Here is an 11,540-nt window from a genome sequence, read left to right as displayed (position 1 = left end):
GTGCCAACAGCACACTGCCCCCAGCCGGACGCACTAGGGCAGAGTCCTCCTGGGGGCACAGCCTGAACCCCCCAGGACCTGGTGGCCAGGAGGCCATGGACGAGCCCTTAGATAAGGGACCTGTCCCCACAGAGGCCCCACCCCGCACCAGGCGCAGTGGCAATGCCTTCCAGGGTTGGAGAGCACATCGGGAGGCCTCACTGCACAGCTGGGGCGGGTACAGGGGGCAGGGGCAGCTCCAAGGCAGGCGTTTCAGCCCCTGGGGCCGGGCTAGGCTTGCGGTGGTCCAGCTGCTCCAGCTTCTGGCCGAGCTGCACGTACAGCTCCTTTACAGCCTCTCCGCTCTGCGGGTGAGCCTGGGGTCACCGGGGGCCCCCACGCCCATGCCCAGGGGTCACCCGGGGCCCCCACACCCATGCCCAGGGGTCACCCGGGGCCCCCACGCCCAAGAGCCAGCCAGGGTGACAGTACCCGTACAAGCGGGTCACCCGGGCTCCTAGGGGCGCTGTGTCCACACAGGCACGCTGGACACCCACCTGGCCCGTGGGCTCCAGGGCCCGCTGCAGTGCCTCCAGCCTGGCCGGGGCCACGCGGTGGTGCAGGTGGATCAGCAGCCGCAGCACGTGCCGGTGCACGTTCTCCTTCCTGGGGAGCGGGGAGGACGGGGCGGAGGGTGTGAGATGGATGAGCGCAGGCCCCACCCATGACATCCCACCGCACCCCCAGGGGCGGTGCCAGATTGAAGAGTACACGCCCCACCCACACCCACCACACCCACGGGCTCCCAGGGCAGGTGCCCATGATGCCCCAGGTTCCCAGCAGCCACCTGGCCAGTGCGCAGGGAAGGGGGGGTGGGGAGGCAGGTCAGGGGGCTGCCTCGCAGACCTGTGACATCTCCCACCTTGACGCGGCTATGAGCAGGAAGCTGTCGAACAAGCTGGTGCAGAAGTCCTCCGTCGCAAACTCATCCGCCAGCAGCGCCAGGTTCCCAGTAAGCAGGTGCAGGAAGATGTCCCCGAACGCCAGGTCCCCGAAGGTCTCCACTGCAAGCGTGGGCCACATCATCATCAGCCCTGGCCCCGACCTTGGGGCTCAGGGGAGACGAAGCAGTTCTCGGGGGTCCAAAGCGGCACAATGCTGGGCTGACAGCAGGGGGCTCCACACAGTGCAGCCACAGCACAGGGTTGGGGGCAGAGGGGCAGGATGGAGAGTGAAGGACACCAAGCTGACCCCAGAAGAAAGAGGAAAGGTGAACAGACAGTTAACCAGAAAAGAAGTCCAAAGGTGGCCACAGCGGGTCCCACGAAACCAGACCCTGGCTGCTCTGATGAGAGAACCATGGAGCGGCGAGTGTGCCCTCAAGCTGGCCCGGCACTGACACGGGACAGAGAGAGAAGCTCACAGCCTGCATTCGCGTGGCCGCCGCTGCTGCTCCTCCTTCCGCAGCCGTGACCACGTGCTAAGGGCACCAGAACATGGCCACCCCGCACCCCGGGAGCAATGGCCCAGGCGAGCAGCACCGGCGCATGTCCCGGCAGTCGGTCCACAGAGTACCTGGCCCGCCAGCATTCCTGCCAGCTCCCTCCGACCACCACATCCAGACAGAAAAGATCACAGCACAGCCCGGCCAGGGACAGATTCCAGGTGAAACAGAACCCCTACCGACCAGGAGAGGCCATGCCAGCAAGTGCTCGGGGACAAGGGGCTCGGCTGGATCCTGAGCTGAGCAGACCGTTGGCGCCAATTGTGCGCACGACTTGGGAAGCCTGACCGTCAGACGTTCAGGAGTCACAGGCCAGTCTGCCGAGGCAGGACGTGGTCCCGCCTCCTTTCACAGTGACACGTATGCTAAATTAACTGCAGCCCACACGGCAGTGCCCGCGGCTCAACTCAGAGGCGGCTGCGCCCCACGGCGGACACTGCCAGCGCCAGCCTCTGAAGGCAGGCAGCTTGCAGGAAGGGCCTGTGGAACCGTGCTTCCTACCTGGTTCCCTAACAGCCTAAAATGACTGAACAAAACCCAAACACCCGACAGACCGACCGATGGCCTGACCTGGGAAGGTGAGAAACAGGGAGCGCGGGAGGGACGAGCAAACCGACGACAAACGGCAAACTGTGAAGCCAACATCCATTCTCACTACAGCCAGTGGCACAGCGGGCGGCATGCTGGGCCCTGGCGCAGAGGGAGCTGTGGGACAGCAGATGCCACCAGCACATCTGGACCAAGGCTGGGCCTGCCACCGGGTCTCTAGCCAACATTCTGAGACGAGAAGAGATGAGCTGCAGAGAGGTTTACCAGTGGGTTCCTAGAAGCCCCAGAAACCAAACAACAGAACGATGACCTGGGCCAGCAGGACAACAGCCTGAAGACGTCGGTGACCCCGGTCAGCCCAAGACGTCACACCCTCGTCCTCTGGCCCAACACAGCCAGAGGGACCCTGCGACAAGAGACACCACAGACTTCCCATGAGTCGAATGTGGTCCCAACAGTCCTGGTCAGAGAGTGGGAGGGTCACGAGTGACAGCTGAGGGGTCTAGACGTGTGGTGGGGGAGGGGCACGAGCCAAGGGACGAGGCGGCCTCTAGAAGGCGCCAAGTCCAGAACGGATCCTGAAGCCTCCAGAAGCCACCGCCGTGCGTACACCTGTCCTTTATCGTCAAGGGGCAGCAGCTGTAAGGTAACGTCTGCAAACCAACATGGCTTGTCACGCCGAAAGCCCAGCACACACACGCAGCATCACTGACAATGCTGGTGGCCCACACCCCCCCTTCCGTGCGAGATATCATGACGAGAGCCTATCCGAGAATCTAGGGGGCTAAGTCCAGGGCCCTGAGGCCTCACCTCAGTGCCCCACCTCAACCTGCAGAGCAGGTGAGGCCCCTGGGACAGGGAGACAAGACCGCGCGTGGCTGTGCAGAACGGTGGACGTGCCTGTCAGCAGACGAAAGACGAGGCGAGCCCAAGGTCTGGGAAGGAAGAGCTGGAGCCCCTCCCTCACTGTGAGTCTAGGCAAGAACCAAGAAGGGAGACAGCGGCCAACCCAGGAGGGGGCCCGGCCACGAGGAACTCAGGCAGGCCGAGACAGCGGGCCGACCTGGTGGGGGGGACCCACACAGGCTGAGAGACAGCGGCCGACCTGGGAGGGTGCCCGGCCGCGGGGGACTCACGCAGGCCGAGAGACAGCGGCCGACCTGGTGGGGGGGACTCACGCAGGCTGAGAGACAGCGGCCGACCTGGTGGGGGGCACTCACGCAGGCTGAGAGACAGCGGCCGACCTGGTGGGGGGCACTCACGCAGGCTAGGCAGCAGCCGTAGCAGCGCACTCCTGTTCCTCTGCTTGGTCATGTGCAGCACGTAGTACAGCCCCACCTCACAGGCCATGCGTTGTTCCAACAGAAACCTGTGCCAGACAGGCTGTCAGCACGGGCACCGCTGCAGGCCGGGACATCCCCCACTGCAAGCCGGGATGCTATGGAATGTTCCCCAGTACAGGCGGGGATGCTGTGGGATGTCCCCTAATACAGCCTGTCAGCATGGGACCCGCTGCAGGCTGAGATGGTGTGGGATGACCCCCAGTACAGACCATCAGCACAGGGAGCCCCACTGCAGGTCAGGACACTGTGGGATGGTCCCTACCACAGGCCATCAACACAGGCCCCACCTACAGACCAAGATGCTGTGGGACACCCTGCTACAGGCCGGGATACTGTGAGATGTTCCCCAATACAGGCCAGGACGCTGTGGAACCCCCCACCTACAGGCTGAGACACGGAACCTCTCACCTACAGGACCAGCCACTCTGGAACCCCCAAGCTACAGGCCTGGAACACTGTGGCACACCTCCCCCACCTACAGACTGAGACACTATGGGACACCCCTGCTACAGGCCGGGACACCGTGGGACAACCCCCACCTACAGGCCCAGGACACCCTGTGGACCACCCCCCACAGCCTAGGACCCCGTGGCCCGCTTCCCCACAGGCTGGGACACCTCCATGGGACCTCCTGCATGGGATGCCCTGCAAGACTGTCAGACACAGGCCCTCTGCCGTGACCCCAAAAGAAGTGCATGCCACAGGCCCCTGCTGCCTATCAGGCTCCCGTACTTGGTGAAAGTTTCTGGAAGCGTGTTTGGGTAGGTGACTGGGGCTCTCTCCTCAGCAGGAAGCTTCTGGTCCACATTGAAGGTGTGGTCATCCACCACAAAGGACATGAGTGTCGGCAGGAACCTAGTGACGAGCTCCACCTCCTGGGGTGGGGGCTTGAGGTGAGGGACCACCCCGGCCCTCCCCCAAACCCCACCCTACACCCCTCCCACCCTGGGGCACATGAGATGGGAGGACTGCCTTGTCCTAGCTGAAGCCCACCCTCCTCTGCCCCACCCACCTCATACACACCTGTATCCCCAGCCCCAAGTAAGGAGCCTCATCCAACACCCCATGAGAGTGCTGCCCAGAGGGCCCCTTCAGTATGGAGCTCTGGGACAAGGGGGCCGGTGCCCACCCCAGCCTGGCTCTGCTCTGGGGAGAAGGCCAGGCTACAGGCCTCCCCTACAGAGAAGACCAGGGCGGGGGGAGGGTGCCTGCGGCCAGTTACCATCTTGGGCTCCCTGAAGACCTGGCTGTCGATCATGTCCCAGGCACCCTGTCCCAGCGACAGCAGCCTGAGCAGCAGCAGGAGGTCAGGGCTGTCCTGTGGGGAAGGGCCCGGGAGTGACAGGCGCTCCCCAGCTCTGCTCCCACCCGTACCCCCTCCTCCAGCTCTGGTGGAACCAGGAGGGATCTTAGGTACCACAGCAGCCCACTGGTCTCAGTCCATCTCCCCACGTGCCCACCCCAAGTCGTCCAGGGTATCCTCCCCCGGGGGACAGGGCACCCTCACTGGGTGGGCAGCACGGTCCCTACAGCAGTCTATACTTGAGCACGCGCCCAGAAAGACCAGTGTGGGGCCCAGCCCAGCGCCACCCGGGCCCCGCCCGGCCCGGCAGCTGCTCTCACCCTAGGCAGCGTCTCCTGGCTCACCAGCTCCTGCAGGTGCCTGACGGTGCTGAGGGAGAGCGTATTGATAGCAAAGGGGTCGCACAGGATCATGGACAGGTCCCTGGGAAGACAGAGCACCAGCGTGCCCTTGGGAACCCAGCCGCCCCAGGGAGTGGCCTCCCTTCAGACGGAGCAGCCGATTCCATTCCCGACTCTGAAAGAAACCTTTCGAGGCCCACAGCCTGTCTCAACTTGGTCAGAGAGCTCTGGAGAAGAAAAGTACTCCTTTGGCATAAAAAGCTGACGGATCAGCAAGTGGGTTTTGGTTCTGAAAGCTGCCCCAGGCCCCTAACCCACAGTTGCCCTACAGAAAATACACAACAAAGAAACAGAAACCAAGTCGGGGCCAGGCTGCACCCACAGACAAAACCCCCGACGCGCCTCAGCCCAGGCACAGCACCCAGGGTGAGCCAGGACATCCTTCCACGTGGAGGGCCCTGAGCCCCCGGCAATGGCACCCACCCTGCCATCACCAGTGGCTCTGCCAGGGCTGGTCCACACAGTGGGCCTGGGACAGATCATGGGTTCCCTGTAACACTGTGGACGGCTGGGGGTCCAGGCATGCAGTGGGCAGCTGCACCCGGGCAGGCCCTCACCCCAGGACTTGCTCCTGCCCCTTCTTCACTCCATCCAAAAAGCCCTGCAGCTCCCGCGCCCGCTTGCTGTCCACGAACCGCTCCCGGATGCAGGCGTCCAGGCACCAGGTGAACTGCAGGGGAGTGCAATCGGCAATGTCACCCAGCCACACCCCACCACGGGGCCATACCCCCACTGAAGGCCGCGAAGGACGCACACAGCCCTGCCTCCTGCTCAGGCACGAGAGAGGACCCGAGGAGGGGCCGATCTCACGCCCGGTGCTGTGCTGGGGGCAGGGGCAGTGCAGGGAGCCCCGGCCTAGAGCCTTGGCCATGCCAGTAAGCAGCTTTGAGGCCTCTGGGGGAGGACAGGGAAGCTCTGAGACCTCAGGAGCAGGTGTGAGTATGGAGGGCAGAGGGGAGCAGCCCAGGGGGTGGGGGGCTGTATCCACTGTAACAGAGGGAGTGACAGACAGGGATGCGTGGGGAGGGAGATCCTGGAGGGCAGCCAGGCCTTGGGCACTGGGAGATCTCTGTCACCAAGCTGGGGTCACCAGAGGCCCAGAGCTGCTTGGTGGCGCAGCTAGACGCCCAAGGGCTTGCTCCCTGCAGCGGCACCACCCGGCTGGCAGCCACCTCGCAGCCGGGGTCCCGGCGGGCAGCCCACCTTGTGGCAGGGGTCCACGGTGCAGATGTCACTGACGTCCAGGTCGTGCAGGGACATGAGCAGCTCAGCCCGCAGTGTGCAGTAGTGCACGTTGCGTGTTCGCAGGAACAGCGTCCGGAGGAACTGCAGCACCATGTCATACAGCTTCACGTTCTTCCCCACCATCTGTGTCAGCTTCTGCACCACCTGGCCACATGCAGGGGGCTGTCACGCCCGGAGACCACACCCGCCCCCAGCTTTCCAAAACAGCAGACAGGCTGTCAGTACTTCACCACCAGGACAGGGAGGTGGAAGATGGGGAGGAAACATGGGGACCCCACACCGCATGGGGGTGAGGAAGAGGTTAGGAAGGCCCCAAACCAGGAATAAATGAGAAGGGGCAGGTGTCCCCCTCCAACGGGTACTGTCCGATAGGGACAAACCACCTACAGCTCAAGCATTTGGAACGGGGCCCGAGATGGGTGGCGAGTGTCAAAGGCACAGCAGGTTTCAAAATGTTAGATGGAGAAAGAGACGGCACTGGGGGCAGTGACTCCTACGACCAACAGCCAGATGGCATCAGAGGGCAGCACAGGCCCAGGAAGAAGGCTCAGGAGGCGGGAAGGGACTGGAGAGGAGGAGGGAGGGAAACGGAAGCGCAGGGAGGAGGGGGGAGGAGAGCTGTCAACACGGTGGGGACTGCGGTCCTCGTCACCAGACGAAAGGTCAGAATTATCAAGTGGAAGACCAATGCGCTCCATCAACTTTCATCCAAATCACAAAAAGTAAAAAGAAAGCGGCGAATGCCATCAATGGTTTTCATACGAAGCATGTGCTCTGATTACAGTATCACGGACACGCCACTTTAAATAAAACACGTAAAAATGGATTCCACATGCTCTTGTTCTTCAGACCTTAACGCAGCTACTACGAAATGTTACACTGTTTACTGACTCAATTTTTCTTTCTCCTACACAGGCTTGGTCAAAAGTCGGCCCATCAAGAAATCTTGTCATAAAGGAGCAAATTTAGGGGCCCTAATATATGGGACAAATAGACTATCAACAGAACCCAAAATGCACAAACAGAAGAGAAACTAGAAGAGTGGGACCAACTAAAAATTAAATTTTTATGTGCTTCCAAAAACTTCTCCCAAAGAGTCAAAAGAGAACCTACAGATTGGGAAGAAATATTTGGCAATGACATATCTGACAAGGGACTTATCTCTAGAATTTACAAAAAACGCCAACACCTCAATAACAAAAAAATAAACAATCCAATTTAAAAATGGTCAGAAGACATGGACAGATACTTCACACCAAGGAGGATATTCAGGCAGCCAACAAACATATGAAGAAATGCTCACAATCATTAACCATTGTTGTTGTTGTTATGTGCCGTTGAGTCGGACCCGACTCATAGCGACCCCTCCTTGGGTTTCCAAGGCAGTATCACTATGGAAGGAGATTGCTCCATCTTCCTTCCAAGGAGTGGCTGATGGGTTTGAACCGCCAGCCTTCTGGTTAGCAGTCAAGTGCCTTAGGCACTATGCTACCAGAGCTCCCATTAGAGAGATGCAAGTCAAAACAACAATGAGATACCATCTCACCCTCGCACTAATGGCAAAGTTCAAAAAGACAGAAAGTAACAAATGCTGGCAAGGATGTGGAGAGATTGGGACTCTCATACACTGCTGGTAGGACTGTAAAATGGTACAACTACTGTGGAAAGCAGTATGGTCATTCCTTAAAAAGCTGGAATTTGAAATACCATTTGACCCAGCCATTCCATTACTAGGTATACATCCTACAGAAGTGAGAGCCAGGACAAAAATAGACATATGCACACCCATGTTCGTTGCAGCACCATTTACAAAAGCTGAAAAGCGGAAACAACCTAGGTGTCTATCAACAGAAGAAGAGACAAGCGAACTATGGTACATACACACAATGGAATACTATGCAACCCCAAAGAATAATGGAGAATCTGCAAAACGCCACATAACACGGATGAACTTGGAGGACATTATACTGAGTGAAATAAATCAATCACAGAAGGACAAATATTGTATTCGTCCGTTATTATAAAAAGTTAAGGAAAGGTTTATATACAGAAGAAAATTTTTTTTTGTTGGTTACCAAGAGTGGGAGGTGAGGGCAGGGAATGCTGTTAGATGCAATGGAGAGACAAGCATTGATTTGGGTGAAGAGAAGGGCAATGTACCAAATGGGAGTGACCAACATGGTGGCACTGAGGAAGAGGAAGGCATAGAGAGGTACATGGGAAGTATAGACAACAAAGATGAACCTTCTGCACATACAGTACTGCGCTTGTGAAAGGAAACATGGGTATACGGCTGCATAGATAGGTGGACAGGCTGAACTAGTAGGTATGTCTGTGCAGGGAGGAGTATGTCCAAGACCGTGTATAGGGTCGGCAGACAATGCTTCTACAAGTGTAGTGGTATATTCTGTGAGAATTTCCAGGTGTACAGTAGAGCTGACAAGGGACAAGGTTGTAGTCACTTCTTGGTCACAGCCAGCTACCCAGAGGGAGCGAGTAGTTGAACCTGTGGGCTCGGGACCATAGTCACAGGTGACATCAAGTTCAATTGGCATAACATACTACACAAAATATTGTTCCACCTCCTACTTTGGCGAGTAGCAACCGGGATCATAAAAGCTTGCAAGCAGCCATCTAGATGCAACGATGGGTCTCTCCTCGTCCAGAGCAATGAAGAATGAAGGAAACCAAAGATTCATGGAAATAATTAGTCCAAGTGACTGGTACACCATGCAATCCTCAGCCTATACGACTATGAGACCAGAAGAACTAGATGGTGCCCGGCTACCAATGTCAACCATGTGGAGGAGGACCTATGTAGGAGTTCCTGGATAGAGAAGGAGAACAATGTGGAACAAAACTCAAAATCATCTGGGGGTGGGGATAAAAAGGGACCAGGTTTGCTGGTCTGATAGAGCCTGATGAGACAAACCCCTGAGACTATGGCCCCTAGCTGCCCTTCAGGTCTGGAATTGAACTCACACCTGTGGCTTCCAGCAAAACAAAAGACAGGCATAAGAGCTGGACATTTACCTGAGGTAGATACACTCCTTAGAGAGAACAATCATGGGGGAAAGAAAGACTGTGTATGCTCAGGGGGCAGGAGTGCACTGAGGGATGGACACTGAGAAGAGGTAACTATGGGGAGGAAGTGGGAGGGGAGCTGTTGCATTGGGGTAAACTGTAGCCAATGTCATGAGGCAAAGTGTATGTGAACTGCTGTGTGGAAAGTGAATTTTCCCTGTACACTTCCACCCAAATCACAATTAAAATATATATATATATATATATATATAGGCATAAAAAAGCATGTAGTCCCTTCAAGCGTGAACCCTGGGGAGTGGTGACCTCGTAACAGCGAAAGCCTGAGACTAGCTTCTAAAACAAAAAAAGAAGTCACGCTCCAAACCGGTAAGTGATGTTTAGAGATGTACAGAAGGTGCCCTTTTGGCGGTAGCTCCTGGGACCGGGTCAGGGTGGATCTGCTGCATCATGGCCCTCCACGGGACAGTTAGCTACGCCCTCATCAGAAAGCAAGACTCGCAAACGCAAAACAGCATGGTGTCGAGAGAGAGACCGAAGAGCCCTCCCAGCAGCCCAGCCTTGAGGAACAGAGCCCCGGTACCGGTGGGTGCCGCCTCACCTCGCCCTGGCGCCGGGTCTTGGGGGAGGGGCTGAAGAAGTTGTGCAGGACGGAGAGCTCGGTGCTGAAGAGCGCGGCCTCCTTCTCCAGGATGTACTGCTTCAGCAGTGGGGACACCTCGTCCCCGAACAGGGCCTGGTTGTCCTGCCAGATTTGCCGCTTCACCTCCACGGCACAGGCTCGGTACAGCTCCTTGTCGGCCATCACCAGCTTCAGCTTCTTCTCAGGAACCTGTGAGAGGACCGCCGTCAGCCACGCCTGTGCCCCCGGGTCTCTCTGCAGACAAACAGAGGCCACGGCCCCGTGGCAGAACCCTGCACCAGCTCAGCCCTCTCCAGGGGAAACTGGCGCCTGGGACTGAGCCCTGGGTGACCCCGAGGCCGAGGCCGAGGCCAAACCACACCAAACGTCGCCCGTCAGGTGGAGTCTGTCTCGTGGTGCTGCCATGTACACCAGAACACAGCGCTGCACGGGTTTGTTCTCTCGGCTGCAACCTTTAGGGAAGCAGACTGCCAGGATTTCCTTCAGCAATGCTGCTGAGTGGGTTCGAACTACCCATCCTTCAGCTAGGAGCCGAGCACCAGCTGCCTGTGCTACCCGGGCTGTGTGGCAGGCTGGGCTGTGCTGAATACGAAGGACCCGACGTGTCAACCCAAGCCCCAGGCTGCATCTCCGGGAGGCTCTTCAGGGAGCAAGCACCACACGCCAGAGCCGGGCTCCCTTGGGGCAGGCAGTGTGAAGCCCGCCCTGGAGCCAGGTGGACCTCGGGCCCTACGCCCATGCTGGTGCTGCACCACCTGCTCTGCAGGGGCCCTCACCTTGGGCAGGTGCTTCATCACACACATGACCACGGGCTGCAGGGACGGGACCTTCACCAGAGGGAAGCTCTTCTCCAGCAGGTCTTCCAACTTCTTGTACCTGCAAAGACTCGCAAGGTCGCCCAAGTCAGGACAGGCAGCCTGCCCGGCTGCCACCGCCCAGGAGCGGTGAAGGCTGCTACGTCTGTTCCAGCGCCGACAAGGGGCTGCAGCCGCTGGCCCACCTTTCCTCCGCCTTCCCCTCGGACGCAATGGCGGACACTCTCTCCAGCAGCTTGTCCCGAAGCTCGTCGAACACTGACTGGTGGAACTCCAGCCGCGGGGTCCCGTGCAGGTCCAGGAAGGGCAGGGCGGACTGCAAGGACGGCAGCAGGACACCGTTCTCCGTCTGCAGGCCAGACGGGCGCCAATTTCAGCGGCGCCCACATTTAGGCGCACAGGACGCAGTGCAGGGCTGGCTGCCTGCAGCGCGGGCCGGAACAGCTGGAGCCACGCAGATGGCCGTCGTGAGGCACTAAAGCCAGCAACCCCGCACGTCCCAACGGAGCACATACCAGGAACCCCAACTCCCCGGGTCCGCCGGCCCCGTCCGGACGCCCAGCCTTCTCCCCGAGCCCCTCGCCGCCGGCGGCACGCCCACCTGGAACTGCTCGATGGCCTTGAGCGGCTCAGTGCAGTTGGTCAGCGTCTCCTTCAGGTCCTCACCGTTGGCCACGCCCAGGTCCTGCAGCCCTGCGAACATGGCCGAGGCTCCT

General features: G+C 59.0%; 1 protein-coding gene across 1 annotated transcript; it reads right to left on the bottom strand.

Annotated features, from left to right (window-relative positions):
* Positions 1-197: 197 nt before the first annotated feature.
* NELFB (negative elongation factor complex member B) lies at positions 198-11,530 on the bottom strand. Its single transcript, XM_007946975.2, has 13 exons — positions 11,426-11,530; positions 11,010-11,173; positions 10,786-10,885; positions 9,968-10,198; positions 6,283-6,468; positions 5,637-5,749; positions 4,999-5,101; positions 4,598-4,693; positions 4,108-4,250; positions 3,295-3,401; positions 902-1,043; positions 537-645; positions 198-344 (listed from the first exon to the last, which is right to left on the bottom strand). The coding sequence occupies exons 1-13, from the start codon at positions 11,525-11,527 to the stop codon at positions 198-200; spliced, it is 1,743 nt and encodes a 580-aa protein (XP_007945166.1). The 5' UTR covers positions 11,528-11,530.
* Between the last annotated feature and the right edge of the window lie 10 nt (positions 11,531-11,540).

The sequence above is a fragment of the Orycteropus afer genome, unplaced genomic scaffold (assembly GCF_000298275.1).
Source record: "Orycteropus afer afer isolate SDZICR_OR568_19922 unplaced genomic scaffold, OryAfe1.0 scaffold00174, whole genome shotgun sequence".
In the NCBI taxonomy this organism is placed as follows: domain Eukaryota; kingdom Metazoa; phylum Chordata; class Mammalia; order Tubulidentata; family Orycteropodidae; genus Orycteropus; species Orycteropus afer.
The sequence above is the reverse complement of the archived record's forward strand: the minus strand, read 5'-3'. Positions and strand labels throughout refer to the sequence as shown.